The 18,281-nt window shown below is 42.6% G+C and overlaps 1 protein-coding gene across 2 annotated transcripts in view; it reads right to left on the reverse strand.

The window, feature by feature from the left end:
• Window positions 1–152: 152 nt before the first annotated feature.
• Window positions 153–18,281, reverse strand: part of PLCE1 (phospholipase C epsilon 1) — a 358,483-nt gene continuing 340,354 nt past the window's right edge. For both annotated transcript variants that reach the window (XM_059729969.1, XM_019484254.2), the window contains 6 exons: window positions 16,919–17,047; window positions 12,355–12,567; window positions 10,297–10,458; window positions 9,880–10,098; window positions 6,196–6,408; window positions 153–5,196 (listed from right to left, as the gene is read on the reverse strand). In XM_059729969.1, coding sequence (XP_059585952.1) covers window positions 6,229–6,408; window positions 9,880–10,098; window positions 10,297–10,458; window positions 12,355–12,567; window positions 16,919–17,047 — 903 coding nt within the window. In that variant the 3' untranslated portion in view covers window positions 153–5,196; window positions 6,196–6,228. The remainder of the gene's footprint in view (window positions 5,197–6,195; window positions 6,409–9,879; window positions 10,099–10,296; window positions 10,459–12,354; window positions 12,568–16,918; window positions 17,048–18,281) is intronic.

An 18,281-nucleotide genomic window follows, 5' to 3' on the forward strand; every position in this document is an offset into this window, starting at 1 on the left:
CTGGGTAAAATGCCTCTCCTTAGCATGCAAGTAGCTCTGATTCTTTAGTTCTTAAATTACTCCAGAATAGTTGTGATTTTAAGTTCTAAAATATTTAGAATGAGCATCCCATTACCAATAATTTTCTTGATTTGGAGAAGCAGAAATAGAAATCGATATCTCAAACCATTTATTCTTCCAACATATACAAATACAAGTTGACTTTTCAAGTTGGCATAGCGAAAGTAGTCCAGGTGGAAAGTCAGTTTTAAAATACAGCTTTATATAAATTCAAAACTATATGAAGACTGGCACAAAGTACTTTTCCATTGTCAAAAAGCTGATGTATTTTAAAGTAGTAGAATGAAGACAACTGCACAAATAGGAAATCAGTTTGAAATATCCTATATATATATTGGATAGAGAAATATTTACTGCTGTTGCATTTATTTTTGTTTGCATTTTATTTATTCACTTCACTAAATATGAAGCACTGTAACACTTACAAAATATTTATCATGGACAGGTGACACTTCACCATCATTACATCTAATGGGCTACCTTGAAAGAAATTTAAATTTTACAAGACTTAAAAACAACACAGTGAAAAACAATAAACTTCTGTTGAAGCTCAACTGCATTGTGAGAGCTAGAGCTAAAATTGTTCAGACTAGACACTGCTTCATGCAGAAATTAAAAGTTACTGATAATTCTCTTTTTAAAAGCTTAATTGTGAGTTTAAAGAGAATGTAAACTTAAAATGTTCAAAGACTTCCATATTAAAATATTTTATTTTTCCTAACTTAACAGTGGTCTCTAGAAGCAGGTCACTGTCAAGAGATGGTTAGTAAGATACTCCCAAGCAATGTCAGTGGTAATAAAACTACAAACAAAAGTGATCTAGGTTTCAGTATTTAAAAATCTGACAGTATTTTATATTTTATTAAGCCCATATTTTTGAATGGTCATAATAAAAAAAAAACCTCCATTGAGCGCCTGTACCATGTTCTAATCCAATTCTGAAAACCGTTGCGTAGCTATAGAGCCAGGAGTTCGAGATACCAATGCTCAGTCCTGAATATGCATTGATGTTACCACTCAGTATAAATAAAACAAATATATACAAGCATTGGTAGGAAAGTAAAATATTTTAAACTAGTTTAATGAAAAATAAAATGTTTTCTTTACAAAGTAGCAGGGAGCGTGTGATTTTTCAAATTTGGACTGTGTATGTTCAATCCTGCTGTTGTTTGTCAGCTGCATGTTTCCGGGAGGTATATACAGTTCAACCTTGTTATAAATAAATCCCATGAGACTGAGCGGTAAGTTCTTTAAAAGAGGCTGTTCAGTTACAAAAGCATTAGTCAATCTGCTGCATCATCACAATGAAAAATTGGGTTCCTGCTGTTTAAAGGGTCTATTATTTGTGCTGGATTTACATTTTTTTTGCAACTGTGCTATAAAAAATGAGTTCCTGTAATTTGTAAGAAAGAATAAGAATGTATGTGTTTAATTTAAACCCACAGGTTCCCATGACCAGGCACCCAGCCTGAAGTGCAGAAGGAGACAGAACCAGAAATGTTTATATGCCATGACATGAATCTTGAAGAAAGAAATCCTTTGGGTAAGCAAGATCAGTTTTACTATTTATCCCACAGCTCAGTGTCAACTCTACCTTTGTATTAATAAAACATTAAAAAAGTCTCTTTAACACTTAGGCACTATTGCTATACAGTCTTTTTTAAGGGACTGAATGCTTCCCTCTGATTTCTTCTGTCCAAAAATAAAGAAAACACTGACCAAAAAATGCAGCTGGTGGCTGGCTGGTGACTCTTTAAAACTAAACAACACCATTTATGTACATTAATGAGGGGTGAAAACTGGAAATTACATTAATAGCCTCACAAAAAATATGCATGCCCATCCTCTAATTAAATGCATATTAGTTTTAAATGTATTAGCAAAATATTAGGATGTTCTTCTTGTTGCCATGATTGTGCAGCAGTGTAAGTTGCTTTTATTCTTTGGCTGATTCATGACAATAGTGCATGGCTAACTAAACCATCAAAGGAAAGTATCTTTATTAATAGATCACACTTTACACTTTGCTAGTGTGCGCTAATTGGGAATAGTGTGAATCCATCACTTCTTTAATGGTTACCAGATGTTAGGTTAGTATTTTACCTGCTTTATATGTTAAAACCTGGAGAGGGTCACCCTCTTTTTCTAACTCTAGCATCAATGGGAACTGAAAATGTTTGAAATATGCCTGCCCATGGGAGTGCTCTGTCTGCCAGATCTCTAGTAAATGAACAGATGCTTCTCCTAGCCCTGTGCTGACACTAATGATAATATTTCCCAGATCCTGAAGGAAGGAACTAGTCATCTTTGAAAACCAGTTTTCATTGCCATTAGAAATAGGGTTAAAAATCCATTAACCAAATGGAAAAGTGTAAAATCTTTACAGGAAAAAATAGTCATGCTTGAAAAGGCATTTTTCAAACAATAAAGGAAAAAAAAGTTATAAATAGTGTGAAACTGCCACTGTGATAGAAGTGGAAAAAAGACTTAGAACCTCTAAAATAAAATAAAAAATCTGACCTTCTTCTGAGTTATATCCAAAGGTCATATGAAAGTTACAGTAGTTAAAACTGTGCAATCTATCAATACAAATGTGACCCAAAAGAAAAGGCAAGGTACATATAGAACTATGCATGATTTGTCACATTAGCATTTTACTTGTTCTCAGTCCTGCATTGTACAAATCCTGTGGAGACCGATGTCCCATACATCACACAAGCAGTGGGGCTGATTACTTTAGAATCCAATTTAGAAGCATTAGAAGAACAGGGTAGGGAAGGAAAGCTGCTTTTATTCATTTTGCCAGTGAACAAATAAGATGCTTCAGATTCTGAAGATGTCACTTAAAATTTTCAAGCATGCTTAAATAACTTAAGAGACTAAGTTCCATTTTAAAAATAGACACAAGCACCCAGAGGCCAGATTTTAAGGGTATTTTGGCACCTAACGGTGCAGATACTTTTTTTTTTAAATAAAAACCTGAGCAGGTTAGGTACTTAAATCTCGTGTAAAGTCACTGACATAAGTTTCTACATTATTCCTGAGACACTTGGAAAAGTTTACCCTTAATCTTCTTCAGTGGTTTTAGAGAAGTGGCAAACTAAAGTGGTTTACTTGAAAATATTGCTCATTCCTTAAATTTCAAAATGGAATCAGATACTGGAAGAGGCTTAGCTAGTAGTTTACTGCATTTTTCAAGTGGGCTAATGAGAGATTTAAATCTCCCAATAAGTTGTTTGTCAAATAGTATCTTTCAGTTCTGATGCTTGGTGTTGGAGCCAGTTGCTGAAGGAGCTGCCAGGCCAGCAATGAGCAGGTTTGCTTTTTTTTATTAATTCAACTTTTTAAAGACGTTGGAAATGGCCTCAAGGGGGCACTTTCTGCGCACGTACAAGGGGATGGTCACTCCCACATTGGTTTGTGGTGGCAGCATGCAGCTTCTCCTTTATGTTTAGAAATATACTGATGACTTTGCTTTCTTCTGTTTGACTTTAAATGTATTGGATTCAGTACCTCTTTATCTTGTCTGGATTGTTACAAGATTGCAATCAGGACCTTTTACTCTTCTCCAAGTGATAAGCAAACATCTCTTTAACTGCACTACATGTGATCTCCTTAGAAACAGCAGCTTTTTCTGCTAGAGCTGAAGGGCATGTTGAGGGACAGAAGACCTCTGACGAAATGAATGCTCACTGCATGACTTATCTCCCTAAATGCCATTCAGGGACTTGCGTGTGCAGAGCAAGTTAGTCACCACAGTTAAACTGTTAGGATGGATGTTTTAGCTGTGTACAAGTTGGTATAAATTACTGTTAATAACACTTAGCATGCTAATTACTTGCACAAAAGGAAAAGAGACACCCATAGCTAACAACTTATTTAAAATATTGAAAGAATAGTATTTCAGCAAATGTACAAAACTTTACAACAGTGTTTCTATGTAAACAAAAACAGCAAGGTTTATATTGAAAAATAAATCCAATAGTCCAGGTGTTCTTTATACTCTCTGGGTTTAAGAAAAATTTTTCTTCAATTAAAAAAATACCTTGGAGAACTGCACTACTAATGTTACAGATGAACAATTTTAAATTACTTTTCCATCCATTCCATTATGTTATTAAGAAACAATTTTAGTGTGAACTCAGAAGTGAAATTTTAAGCAATTTTATTTTTCCAGATGCCATTAAATTTGGGTCAGTTTTAGCTACTAAAAGGGTACATTTACTTTTTTTGCTTGAAAAGAAACATTAGAAAAGTGAATAATTTTTCTCTAAGAATTCTTCAATTTTAATAAGTAAGGTATGATAAATATATTACATAGTGGCACATACCTTGCAACATGAAAATAAATATTCATTTTTATTTTAAACAGGTCTGGAAAACTAGAAGCTGGATAAAGAAAATATTGTTCCTTGTCAAAGTATCACTACCAGTTAGGTGTATATAGCTGCTATACATTATTATTATTTTTTGTGAAAGTAAATAATCCATAAATAACTATGAAGTATTTTGTATATATTCATCAAAATTAAATCTGTGATACCAAGAAAGTTACAGCATATTAAAATCTTTTTACAGTCACCTAGCACAGTGTTTAACAGGAGCCTTTAGTTAAAAGTGCATTATTTTACTATAATACACAAAACAGAACAGTCTAGTTCTAATTTTCTGCCTTTAGTTTCCCTTGAGGCAATTTACTAAAATATCTTTTGTTAAAAGCCACGTGCTTTACATACAAGCAATCCAAAAGCCTGCTTAATCCTCCTCTCCAGACTCTGCAGACAGTGGGGCAGAAAGAAATCTCTCCCAAATGCTGGAGTCATCCTTCCAAACACTAGGAACAATGTCATGCCACTCTGCATTCCCAGGCCTGCCTCTGGAAGCATAGTCTGGACTAATGACTTAGTGCAGGTCAGCTTGTTGCTGAGTAGTCTAGGCCTAAGCAGTTTCCTTCACATCGACTGCAGAAAGGGATGTTAATTCAGTAATCAGTGATGTAGGTTCCAGTTATCAAACAAGGGAAAAGGCTTGTGGAAGAAGAGGGAATATGACCGGGATCTGTCTTCATCACTTACTCTGCTTCTCATGGCTTCCATCTGACTTTTTGGTTTTGCCATTCTAAGGCTTTATAATCACCTAGAAAGAGGGAGAGACCACGTGGCATTTTAATTTAAATAAAAGTACATAAACACATGCTGTGTACAGTGAGATAATCTTGCAAGGAATTTTGTAAATGAAATGTTGTTGCTTGAAGTTTGATAGCATGACATAGATATAAGCAGGATCTGGATAGCTGGGCATGACTGGAAAGGAAATATGGGAACTTTGATTCACTTGCAGTGGGATTACCAAAAACAGGTTTCTTGTCCATTTATAATCAGTTGCAAATTTAGGAAATCCCTTGGGATTATTGTGGACAGTCCCATGGAAATATCTGGTCACTGTAAACCAATGGACAAGTAATCAAAATGGCAAGTTATTCTCCATTAAAACAACATTACATTAAAAAAATACTGCTCTCTCTTATAACATTACGTGCATAAAAAGGACAGCCTTAGCTACAATTCAGCATTAGGCTGTCACAAACAAAGGAAATGAAATTAAAAGGGGAAGAATGTACTTGGAAACAACTGTAGCAAGGAAACAGAAAAGTTCATCTTGATGCTCCTGTTTAATCTGCCCCATAATGCAAAAGAGGATGTTTAAACACTTGCCTTTAAACCCCTTTTAGAGCAGTATGTGAACCCTGGAATTTGCTGGGACAGTGCACTGTAAAGCCAGGCAGCATGCTAAGTGGTCCTGTTTTGGTCTTTTTTTAAAAGCGGATTATTGTTAGACCAGTTACTCCACAGATTTTAGGACTATGCAGGTACAGGAGTCAAAGCAGATTTCCTAGCACTTTTTAATTTATCTTAGTTTAAAATCATGTTGACTAGATAGCACTACCAGAATACAGAAACATGGATGGCTATATGCCAGTATGATGCAGTAACCCATAAGATTTTAATGGACTATTCTGATTACTTCTTGTACTTTACTATGGCTTACTAAGTACCCCTTTGAAAAAAATATGGTACAAATTATGCCTTGAAAATTAAGCGTACAATTAACGAACAAGTAGTAGAGATGTTGTACCTGAATAGAGCATATTGCAGTTAATTGTGGGTGTTATTCCATGATGTCACTAAATGTCAAACTACATGCAGATTTTTCATCTTTGCTCTGGGTACCATCTGGTGAAGTCTGCAGAGGGGGCGATATGAAACCTCTATACTGCCTGCTTGACTTGGTTAACTTCTTAAATTCATTAGCAAATGAAATGCCTTTTCTTCTATCATCCCGTGCTGCCTGTAAAAAAAACAAAAACAAAAAAATCATCTTGCTAGTAGTTCAAACTGGAAATATAGTTTTAATTTCATGTGAAAGCAAGTAGCAGCAATTTTCAAAATAAATGTACAAGAATCACGAGAAAGAACATGCAAGTTTGATATGTTTAGACTAATGACTCGTGCATTATAAATATCAGATATGTTGTATTCAAACTTTGCTCCTGATATATTTTTTGTAGGACAATGCAGAAGAAATATTAATGTCTGTTGGGGAAAGGGAACTGTAGTTTCCATGCTGTGGCTGCACCCAGTGTGTAGGTCTCTCTAAGTGGTCCAGATACATCAGCACTGCTACCTTTTCCAGTAGCCAGCAAGTAACAAGAAATGAAACGTCAGGAACTTGCATTTATCATTGTGAAGCTGTCCTTGTCTGAAGTTTCTGTTTTACAACAGTAGGAGAACTAGAAAGATGGTGGTGAGAGTTTAAGACTCAGAGGGTCTGTAGAATCCTACTGGGGGGCAAGGCAGCCAGTTGAAAGATAATAAGCATTGAGGTAACCAGCAGGTTTTCAAGTAAGTGATCTCTATTCAGTGAAGTGAATGATGGAAGAAATATTTCATCTTGGAGACTTAGCCTGTAAACAGATGTCCCATTTGAGGTGGTTTTGACCTGAATCAAAACAGCAGTGGCACAGACCTTTGCATATAGAGCCTTTCCAAGCTGCATTGTTGCTCCTCTGCCAGTAACCACCTAGGGAGAGCCCACAGCCTGGCAGGCTTGTCCCTGGAACAAACCGCAATTAAACTAAATGAGCTGCAGTAACTTACAGACACAGCATTTTTCTCTGGCACACCGCACAGGTGCACAAAGCGGCACAATGGATGTGAATGTCTGTAGGATCCTGGCACAGAAGGCTTTTTCCTGGGAGAAATGCAACACCTGTTTACAGTCTTTAGGCATTTATAGTGTCATAGTGCTTAGGGTCAGAAGGGACCTAAACATATCATCAAGTCCGACTCCCTGCCCCGGGCAGGACCAAGTGCTGGGGTCATAACATCCCAGCCAAATATCTATCCAGCCTCCTCTTGAAGACCCCCAAGGTAGGGGAGAGCACCACCTCCCTTGGGAGTCCATTCCAGAGCCTGGCAGCCCTAACCGTAAAGTAATGCCTCCCGATGTCCAGCCTGAACCTTCTCTCTAACTATAGGTGTGTTGCTGGTTCCTTCTCCCTAGATGCAGTACCCTGCACTTGTCTGCGTTGAATTCCATCCTATTTTCATCCGCCCACCTCTGTAACCTGTCTAGATCTAGCTGGATTCTGTACCTCCCCTCCAGCGTGCTCACCTCGCCCCACATCTTGGTGTTGTTAGCGAATTTGGACAGCATGCTTTCCACACCCACATCTAGATCACTGATAAAGATGTTGAACAGTACAGGCCCCAGGACAGCCCTGGGGGACTCCACTGCCCACATCCCTCCAGGTCAAAAATGACCCATCCACCACCACTCTCTGGGTGCGACCATCTAGCCAATTTGTCCCCCCTCTGACTGTGTAGGCATCAATGCCACAGTCGCCTAGTTTTTTTATGACATTGGAGTGAGAAACAGTGTCAAAGGCCTTCTTGAAGGCCGTGACGACATCCACCTCAGTGCCCACGTCCAAGGACTTGGTGACCTGGTCATAAAAGGAAACCAGGTTAGTCAGGCAGGATCTGCCCCCAGTGAACCCATGTTGGTTGCCCCTGAGCTCTGGGAGGCAGGGGTGCGAAGGGAAGCTGTGTTAATTAAAAGCACCCCATGTGTCATGTGTATAAGCGTCCCTGTGCTGAAAAATGTCAGCTGGGTGCTTTGAACTAAAGCTTGTTGAATGAGCTTTAATTTAAAGCGCCCTATCACCATTTGTCAGGGACACTGATACATGTGGGACTGGAGTCTGCTGGAGCACAGTAATTATTATGGTCCTGCAGACTTGATTAATCGAGTCTGCTCCAACACACTGTAATTACAGCATGTTGGAGCAGCCTCCCTGCAAATGTATAGGAGCCCTTAGTGACTTATTTTGTTTGCAGTCCTGCCAAATGAAGAGGTGTCTCTTAGAAGTGCTTGTGTAGCCTTGAATTCTGGAGTTCAGTAGAACGTTGAAATGAACATCTGTTAGGACACTTAGCCTCTAGCAGAATCAGGATGGAAAGGTAGCTCACTCGCAGTAGTAGTATTACTTGGATAAACATGTAGGCTTTCCCTGTGTGGGAGCTTGCCTGTGAAAACATTCCACAGCAGGAGTTTGCTCATTGTACTGTAATATCATACTAGCCAATTGCCCATCAAGAATGACGGGGGTGGGTGGGTGGGGATGGAACGCCACCACCCACCACCCTGTGCTGTCATCCCAGTCCATTCCTGTTGTTGTCTGTCATGACTGATGGGGGAAGGGGCGGGGACAGAGTGGCGCCACCCCGTGCCCCATGATACCCCACTCCCCACCCCACCCTGTGTCTGGACCCATGCACCAGAGCAGGGGGGCAAGGCCAGCATTGCGCCGCCAGCACGGAGGCGGCAGTGGCATGGGGTGCTGTTGTATGTGGTGGCAAGGCTGGATCCACCTCCATCCCCGTGCACCCGGGGCTAGCAATGCTGGCCTCACCCACCCGCTCTGGCACCTCAGTCCCCGCTGTCATGGGGGGGACAGAGCTCCACATCTGGCCCCATTCCCCTCAGCCGCATCAGGTCCAGGCCCGCTTCCCCCTCCCTCCTTTGGGTCTGCCACCATTCCCCCCCCCCCACATGCTCCTCACCTTCCCATGAATGATGGGGGTGGGGGGAGGCCCTGCGGGGATGGAGCACCACCACCCACCACACCGCCCCTCTGCCGTCTCCCCAGAGGTGGGGGGGGGAAGTTTGCATCGCCATCCCCTCTGCCCCCCCTCCCCACTCCCTCATTGCCACCTCCAGGGAGCATGGCCGGGGGGGAGGGCAGGGCTTCACCTCTCTGTCTGCTCTGTCACTGCTGCCTCAGGCCAAGGGGAAGAGCGATGGGTGAGGCCATCTGCTCCATCGCTGCCATTATGGTGGCACAGTGCCGCCACTGCCTCCTGTCCCGAACGCTCTTGTAGTACTCTGATCGGTTGATTCAGACAGCCCATCAGAGTGTAAACACAGTGTTAATGACAGACAGACAGATTAAGGCTTTTATAATATTACAATGGGTAAAATATTCAGCCTTCCATTCCCACTCTGTCTTCTCGGTAGCTTGGAATGACCAATTCTGCAGTTAAGGGGGGGGGGGCGCGGCGTTTTTTGATGAGTTACATAATTTAGCCATGTTGCTTGTACAAAAATGAAGTAGAATCAACTTTATACTTTCAGGATGAAACAAAACATGATCTGACCTCTCACCATGTTCCTTTTGCTAGGACATGTTATTTGCCATTCTCAGATGTTGCTCACATGCCACTTGTGTATTTTACAGAAGGGTTTTTAATCATTTACCTGAACCTGTTCTTTCAACTTCAGGATAAATTTCCCTGCTCCCTTCCACTTGCTCTGAGCCTGGAACACACACTCTTGATCAGAGAGAATCCTCTGAGACGGTTTAGGTGTTGAAGACTTTTTGTTTGTTGGCTCTTTTGTCACCTCTTCTAAGAGGACATAGTCATTCGGGTTGGGATTGTTCAGAATGCTGTAGGAATATTTGGCTTTGCAAAGAGTCTGTTTAAAGAAAAGGAAAGCAAAACATAAGGAACCCAGTGTGTTTACTGGGCAGATTCCCAGAAATGAGGGACCTTCAATGAAGATCTAGCCCAGTAACTATGAAAAAACCCACTTTTTGTATGAAACCAAACTTATGTACACGGACAGGGAACTTTTACTGACTGGAAACAAGAAGCAGGAAGATATGTTTCATACCTGTTGTATGACATCTTGAGCTGTGCTAAATCGGGGGGTTTTGATCACAGTGCGAGGTTGCTCTGGGGAAACATCGTGCACTTGAACAAAGAAACTATCATCCTCAGAGCTGATATTTGCTTCTTCTTTTTCCTCTTGGAAGAAGTTTCTCTCATTCAAATTCTGCATTAAAATGTGAAGAGAAGGAAAAAATCAGAAATGTGCGAGATCAGAAAAGTACCAATGATTGAATTTAGAGGAGGCTCTTATCACATCCTGGGAATTCAGATTTTGCTGTTTCTATGGCTGCATTTCAGTAAACACAATTGTTCTCTATAAACATTGGCCAAGTTAACACTCTCAATGTGCATTTCTGAAACCTGTAGTGCTGTGCAGAACCAGAAATGGGCAGAGGACCAGATGGCTTGGGGTTTTTTTTCTCCTATATATGTTCTTCCAGCTAAATGTTTAATTTGTACAGTTGCCAGGGAGAAAGGAAGGTGCTTTGAGCCTTTTTGTTCCCTGGTACCTTTGCAGATACTTTGTTTCTAGTCCTGAGACTGCAAGTTAGCTGGTAAGCAGTCTTAAAGAGAGAACAGCTGGTTGGGGAAAGAGCCAGAGCCATTTCCTTTTCCCTAAAGCTCACATGTGTCAGCACCCCAACTGGAAATTTTCTCCAGGCAGTTCTTCATGTACTTCCATTGCCTAAAACAGAGATTGCTATGCTTTGGTGTTTTCTAGAACAAAATCCTCAGCTGCTCCTAGATGGCTTTTAGCTTATGTTTTTAGGGGAAAAAAGAGCTTGAGCTTTGTATGGAGAGCAACTGAACAAATATGGAATTACTAGACAATTGCTCATCAAGAATGATGGGGGGAGGAGGCTGGGATGGGGTGCCACCACCTAATGCCCCATGCTGCCACTGCTCTGCCTCTTGCAGAGACCGGGGTGGGTGAGCCAGCCCACCCTCTGTCCGGTCCTCCGCGCGGTGCTCCCCCATGCTTGGAGCACTCTGATTGGCTGTCCGTCAAGCATGACGGGGGGAGCGGGCAGGGCCGGAGCCCTGGGCCCTCCCATCTGGGCTGGCTCCCCCTTCGTCCTGCTGCGTGGGGTCCAGGCCCACGGGTGGGGAGAAGCTGGGGTGGCAGCGGGGGGGGACAGAAGGAGCAGGCTCGGGGCTGACGTGGGGGAGCGGGGGTGGGGGAAGAGTGGGCCTAGGCCCGATACAGGGAGGAGGCTTGCTCCTCCCCTCACAGCTGTCCCCCCCGCAAGTGCCGCAGCAGCCTGGCCTTTCCCCTGGCTCGGGCCCAGTCCTCCCCTGGCCCCGCGTCAGTGCCGATGCCACAGCATGCCTGCTCCTCCTCCCCATGGGGGAGGGGTGGGGGAGAAGTGGGCCTGAGCCTGAGGGGAAGAGGAGGCCCGGTCCCCCCGCCCCCTGGCTGCTGCTGCGACTACATTGGGCTGGGCCCGCAGTTCCCCCACCACGGCAAGCCAGCGTTTCCCCTGCTTGGGCCTACTGCCCCCCACTTCCATATTGGGCCTGGGCCCATTCCCCCCCGCACTGGGCCCGGGCGCACTCTCTTCCCCCCCATCTTGGGCCTGGGTCCACTCCCCCCCGCATTACCTGCAAGGGGGGGTGAAGCCAGCCCTGCTGGCCTTGTCTCCACCTCCAGGGAGCACGGCAGGGGGGGGTGCGATTCCCTGTCAAGAATGAGTGGGGGAGCCCCGGGCCCCTTCCTCCGTCCCTCCTGCTGCGGTGGGGGGAAGGGAGGAGCAGGCCCGGGCCCGATGTGGGGCAGGATCAGGCCTGAGGGTGGGAAGAAGCTAGGCCGTTGCAGGCCCACTCAGGGATGGGAGGAGCAGGCTTGGGGTCAACGCGGGGGATGGGGGTGGGGAAGGAGTGGGCCCGGGCCCAAGGCGGGGGAGGAGACTGTTCAGCTGTTGCATTGATTTTCAGTTTTGTACATAACAATGGGATTAACTTCCAGTTATCAAAACGGATATCGTGCTCCTTTTGTCTCTCTTCAGGTCATCATTTTTAACTACATGTGTAACTGACAATTTTCGCAGAAGAGACTTACTTCCTCTCGGGTTTTAAAGAGAATTCTTCCAACATATCCTTCTTCAGGGAACCAACTATTTAAAATCTGTACCAGCACTTCCTCAGGACCAATGAGTCTCTGGAATGGCGGTTTCTTGCAGTCACTTTTTTCTTTAGATATAAATGATTTTTCCTCCATCAGAAAATAGTCTGCTGCACACGATGATTCAGTGCTCTTTGTGGAAGCCAAGATCTGAGACAGAACCAGAACACACAGCAATTTGAATACTAAACATAAACACTATTCAGTAGTTATGAATGAATCTGCATAGAACACACTTTATTGACCACTTGTTCAATAACCACGACATGCACAAGCATTTCTGATGTGCTGTTTGTTATTCAGTGCTCTTATTCTAGAGTAATGTATCATTCTTTTAGACTGAGTAATTCAGTTATTACAGACAAGGCAATACAGCTTAAGCTTATTTCTGTGCATTTTGGCTGGCCAGACAATCTATTCATAATCCCAGGACAGTACAGTTTTTTCCCACTGCTAGAATAACAAACCCTGATGAGTTAATGGGTTTTAGGTTTTTCTACTCATGAACTTAGCCCTCTAACTTTTATTCTGTATTTCTATGATGTTCTTACATAAACAGTTACACAGAAAAGCTTTGCCCTTGTGACAAGGGCAACCAGCTTAGCCGGTCATTTGGAAAAAAATTTCTTCTCATATCTGTGGGCTAAACATTGAAATACTAATAGCGAATATGCTGCCTGAGCAAGTAGTCAGCACCAGAGAAGAACCCTTGCTTTTAACAGTTCAACTTTTAACATTGTTCAGTTGCTCACAGGTGACTAACTTCTGTTGGTAGTTCTCAAACTGACTCAGTCAAGCAATAGTATACAATAATCTCAGACAAGAGATGCTATGGGGGGAAGGACTGGAAGATAGGACAATAGTGTTTGTTATATCAAAGCTTGTAGTACTTAAGCTTACCATTAACTATTAACATTTACAACAAACCGAAAGAATGATGTGACATTTTGACTGAAGGTTGCCAAAGCATCAGCCATCCCATTGTGTAGTTTGAAAATGGGCTGAGAGAGATGAACAAAATAATTATGCAGTGAGCCAGATCTTGGCTTCTGTTATACCTGCTTTGCCTCACTGGCAGCAGGAAGGCACAGCTGATTCTTCTGACATAAGTGTGACTAGGTTGTGTAGCTGTTGAACACCACTCTATTGCAAGCCTTTGAATGAAAGCGTGTTAACAGAAAAGTTTCACTGTGCTCCTGCAATTCTGTTCCAGACCAAAACAGTGCTCTGTTTCTAAAGACCAGGAAAAATACCCTAAACTATGCAGATCAATCATTCCAGAACACAGAACCTTATCTTTGACTGTATGTGCAGAGACATTGCTGTATTTTGTTAGGATTATGAGCTCTGAGCTCTTGAAATGAAGACAAGTATAAAAATTAACATGTTATTGTTCTACTTCGCAACACCTTCATGTTATTAAAACAATTTCCCAATAACACACTAACATGAAGATTGTGAAATAAATTCAGTCAGCAGGCATTGTTCCTGCTTACACTTTTTCTGAATCTAAACCTCTCTGTGAACTAAATTCAAGTATAACTATATTTTTGTCTTAATCAGCATTTATCACATCCACATACTATGGGTTAGAATTGAAACAAGCAACGAGAAGAACAGAAAAGGCATCTCAAAATTCGGATGCATTTCAGAGCTACTGGAACCTCAAGTCTAGAAAAAACTTGGTCTGTGGACTTTCATATGAAATTGTTTCTGGCCAGGCCATAAATTCTTTTCAAATAGCTCAATGCTTTCTCTGGAGGTAATTTGGAAAAACTTCTACAATTAATAGATGATGTTTTAATGTGCATTATATCACTAGCTCCCACTGACTCCAAATTAGATACACTGGGGGTGTGACTACACATACTCATTTACATGGGTCTGCATCTACACATGCACACCCATACTACATAGTAAATATAGTGACTTATGCCAACTTGAGCTGGCATCATGCAGGAATCAAATTTATGCCGGATTATAGTTACTGCTCAGTAAAACTGTGTATGTGGATTGACTTGGGACTAACTTTAGTTGCAAATCAGCCCACACACAACGTGAATATTCTTTAATGTCTGCACATGTAGACACCAGCCTATTCCCACTTACTGCACAGTAAATTGAAGATGCTGTAAATGCAAGTGTAGACACGCCCTGTGTAAACTATAAGTTATGTAGATAGCCATGCAAATAGAAATATATTGCAACACCTTTAATTATGAAAAATGGCCTGGGGTCCTCATTATGAGGGGTTCTAGCCTCATTTTTTTTGTCTCACTGAAAGAGGAATCTCCAAGAGCAAACTACTATATTCCACATACTAGGGCTGTGAGAAGCTTCGGTCCCTGATTGAATTCAGTGGAGATTTGGCTGAATCTCCGAATCGAATCAGGAGACCCTTTAATCTCTCTAAATCGAACTGGAGCCCTCCAAATCGATTCGGAGAGATTCGGACATAGACACAGTTTTAAATGTTTTTTCTACATACCTTGAGGTACCAGGTGGCTCGTGAATGCTGCAGCGCTGGGGCAGATGGAGTGTAACACAGGAGCACGGGGGGCTCCCCAACGTGCTCAGCAGCAGACCCGGAAGTGAACCAGAAGCACTTCTGATTTACTTCTCGCGCCCTCCCAGCTTGGCAACTGGTGTCTTCTGGTTTGGGGGGGGGAAGGAAAGGGCCCCCCCACAACTGATTGCCAAGCTGGGGGCGCGTGGAGGGGCTCCCCCAGAGCGCTCCATGGTGGACCCGAAAGTGGAACGGAATTACTTCCGGCCCACTTCCGGGTTCACCACCGAGCACGCTGGGGGGCCTCTGAGCTCCTGTGGGATGCTCCATCTGCCCCAGCATCACAGTGTTCAGGAGCTGCGCCAGGTATTTCGAGGTATGTAGAAAAAACATTTAAAGCTGTGTCTATGTCTGAATCAATGAATCGAATCACTATCTCTGATTAGGGCCGAATCTGAATTGAATATGGCCCGTTTCACACACCCCTACCACATGTGGCTCAACACCAACTCAAGAAGAGCAACTAGAGAATCACCAATCAATCACCATCATTCCTACAACTCTCTGTGTTCCCCCTAAGTAAGGGGTGGGCAATTATTTCTGCCAGAGGGCCACTTACCGAGTTGTGGCAAGCCCCCTGGTCACCATTTGTAACTACAAGTCCTGCCCCCTCACCCTTGACCTTTGCCACCAGAAGTCCCTCCCCTTGACCCCAGAAGTACTCCTTCAGCAAGGGGTTTTGCAATCTCAGAACCAGAAAATACCAAGTTATATTCTAAAGGGCAAACATCTAAACCATTCATTAATCTGATTTCAAAAAATATTTTTGTTCTGGTTTACATGTGTTCATGTAGTGTACATAGAGGTGAGTATGTAATAGCTTAAAATGAAGTCTTACTCTTAAATATTGTGTGGGGTGTGAGGGAGGGTGTGGGTGTGTCTGTGGGGGGTGGATAGGTATAGAGTGTGGGTGCGGGGTGAGGGAGCATGTGGGTTTGTGTGGATATGAGGGGGGTGGCTGAGTATGGGGTTGGGGGGTTGTGTGGGGGGAGGGTGCCTGGGGTGTGGGGGTGGGGTCTGTATGTATGGCAGTGTGGGGGGGGTGCATGTGTATGGTGGGGTGTGCTTGTGGGACTCACCCTACAAACACACACACACTCTCTCTCTCTCTCCCTTCCCACACCCTGCCCCCCCCAAGGTACCGGTGCATGCTCCCCGGTCCAGCGATAAAACCAGGAGCCATGTGGTGCTGGAGCAGTGCAGGGGCAGTAAGCAGGAAAATGGCTGGGGTGGAGTGGGGCTGGGCTGCTGCATCCTGTCAGTTCTCCCTGGGTCCTATTGCCCCTGGCTTCTGTCATCTCTGACAGGCAACCAGGAGCAGATAAATATTAATTTTCTAGATATTTTAATGACCCTGAAGGCTGTATTTTGCCCGCCCCTGCTCTAAGTGAAGGCCAAGTTGAGTTCTACCCTTGTTGAGCTTTTGTAGGGTAAGGTAGCACAGCAATAAGAAAATCTCATCATGCTCTTTGCAAAAGCTCTTATATCTAATCTGTACAAAACCATGAAAGATAGGAGGAAATCTTTGAAGAACTGAATTTGTTAATACCTGAAATGTTCTCATGTGGAATTTCTAGTTTAACTAAATAACCGCATGCAACTCCAAATAATTTTAGCAAACTATTTATTAAACTAACTAATACAGATTGCAGACTGCAGCAAGAAATGTTACTGAACTGCATTTCATAGTTAAAATGTCATTCACCAGAGGCCAGGTATTGGAAAGCTTCACTGATGGTGTAGGTATAGAAGGTATTTAATTCCTTGGGAAAAAGACTTACAAAGCAACATGTTATTCTCTGAAATAGCAAGAAAAATATCAGTAACAATTTTACTGCATGCAGTGATTCTAATTATAAGCATTTTAGATTGTGATCAGCATGCAACTGGATACTGTAGATTCTGGTGAATATAAGGCAAGTTGAGCAAACTTACTTGGTGAAGAAGCTGTGCTGCTGTGGTCCCTCCACTTATATTAAAAACAGTAAAAGGCTCTGGGCCTAGAATCCCATGAATTGTAACCTTGTATGTCATTGAAGCTCTCCTCTCCTCTGTGTCAAACAGCTGTTCAAAAGACATTTTGACCAATTTTATTTAATTGTTTTTAAAATATTGGATTATACAGACAATGAAAACCCAGTCTACAGAAGAACCTGCACAGGGAGCTTTCTGATTAGTTCAAGACTCCTAATCTATGCATTAAAAGAACCTGCAAACTGGGGCTGGCAGTTGAAAACAGAAAAAGTTGAAATAAAGCAAATATGTTTAACAGTGGGGGTAGCTAGACAGTGGAAGAGCTTCCCCAGGGATTTGGTAGATTTTCCATTACTTGATGCGTGTTTTCTGGCTGAATCCAGAATTTACTGGATGAAGTTGTATTGGCTTATGCTGCAGACTATATTCCCTGTTTAATCTGTTTGCTGCCTGTCAGATACACATTACTTGACACACTGAAGATGTTAGGCAGCAGCAAACAGATTAATAAGCATTTAAAAATAAATACAAATCAATTTAGAAATCCAGTGCTCCTGCCTGCCATAAATTAACTGTATCACAGCTTGTACCCAGTTCAGAAACAAGTTCTGTCACAGTGGTGGAATCAGAAGACAGAGCAGTGGGGGCCACCCTTTTTGGTAGGCATATCACAAGTTAAGCCCTGTGTCTTCCCCAAATGCCACTTAGATCCTGGATCTGTTGCTCTGCCTGCTCCACTCCCTGATCTGCCATGTGCCTCATACATAGGTTGCGCGTGCCACTTGTGGCACATGTGCCCTAGCCTGGTCACCCCTCACTTAAATCACTTCTGGTCTCTAATGAACTGCTTCTGATACATTTGTGAGGAAACAGGCAGACACTGGACAACCTAGTCACGATAGAACGCAATCAGATTTAAGGATCAAACTAAGTTTTACCTGTAATACCACTTTTAAGTTGCTACTAGTGAAACATACAGCATAAGGAGCAATTGCTAGATATGCACTAAAGTCAAGATTTTTTTTTTTTTTTGGTCAATTTAGGCACTTAAGCTGCAAATAGACTTTCAAAAGCATTTAGGCACTTAACTCCTATGGAAATCAGTGGGGATTAGACTCATAGGACAGAATTTTCCTGCAAAGATGTGTAAGTGATGCAGGTTTTTTTTACAGTCAAAGTCCCCCAGCAGCCACACACCATAGCCTGAACTGCATGTACATAGCTAAATGTCTTCTGCAACTGCAATCCTGCCCTATACAACTTAATGCCTACTGCGTGTGCTTGGAAGTGATTCAGTACTGTTCCCACGACACCCAAGTTTCTG

The sequence above is a fragment of the Alligator mississippiensis genome, chromosome 6 (genome assembly GCF_030867095.1).
Source record: "Alligator mississippiensis isolate rAllMis1 chromosome 6, rAllMis1, whole genome shotgun sequence".
NCBI classification, from domain to species: Eukaryota; Metazoa; Chordata; order Crocodylia; family Alligatoridae; genus Alligator; species Alligator mississippiensis.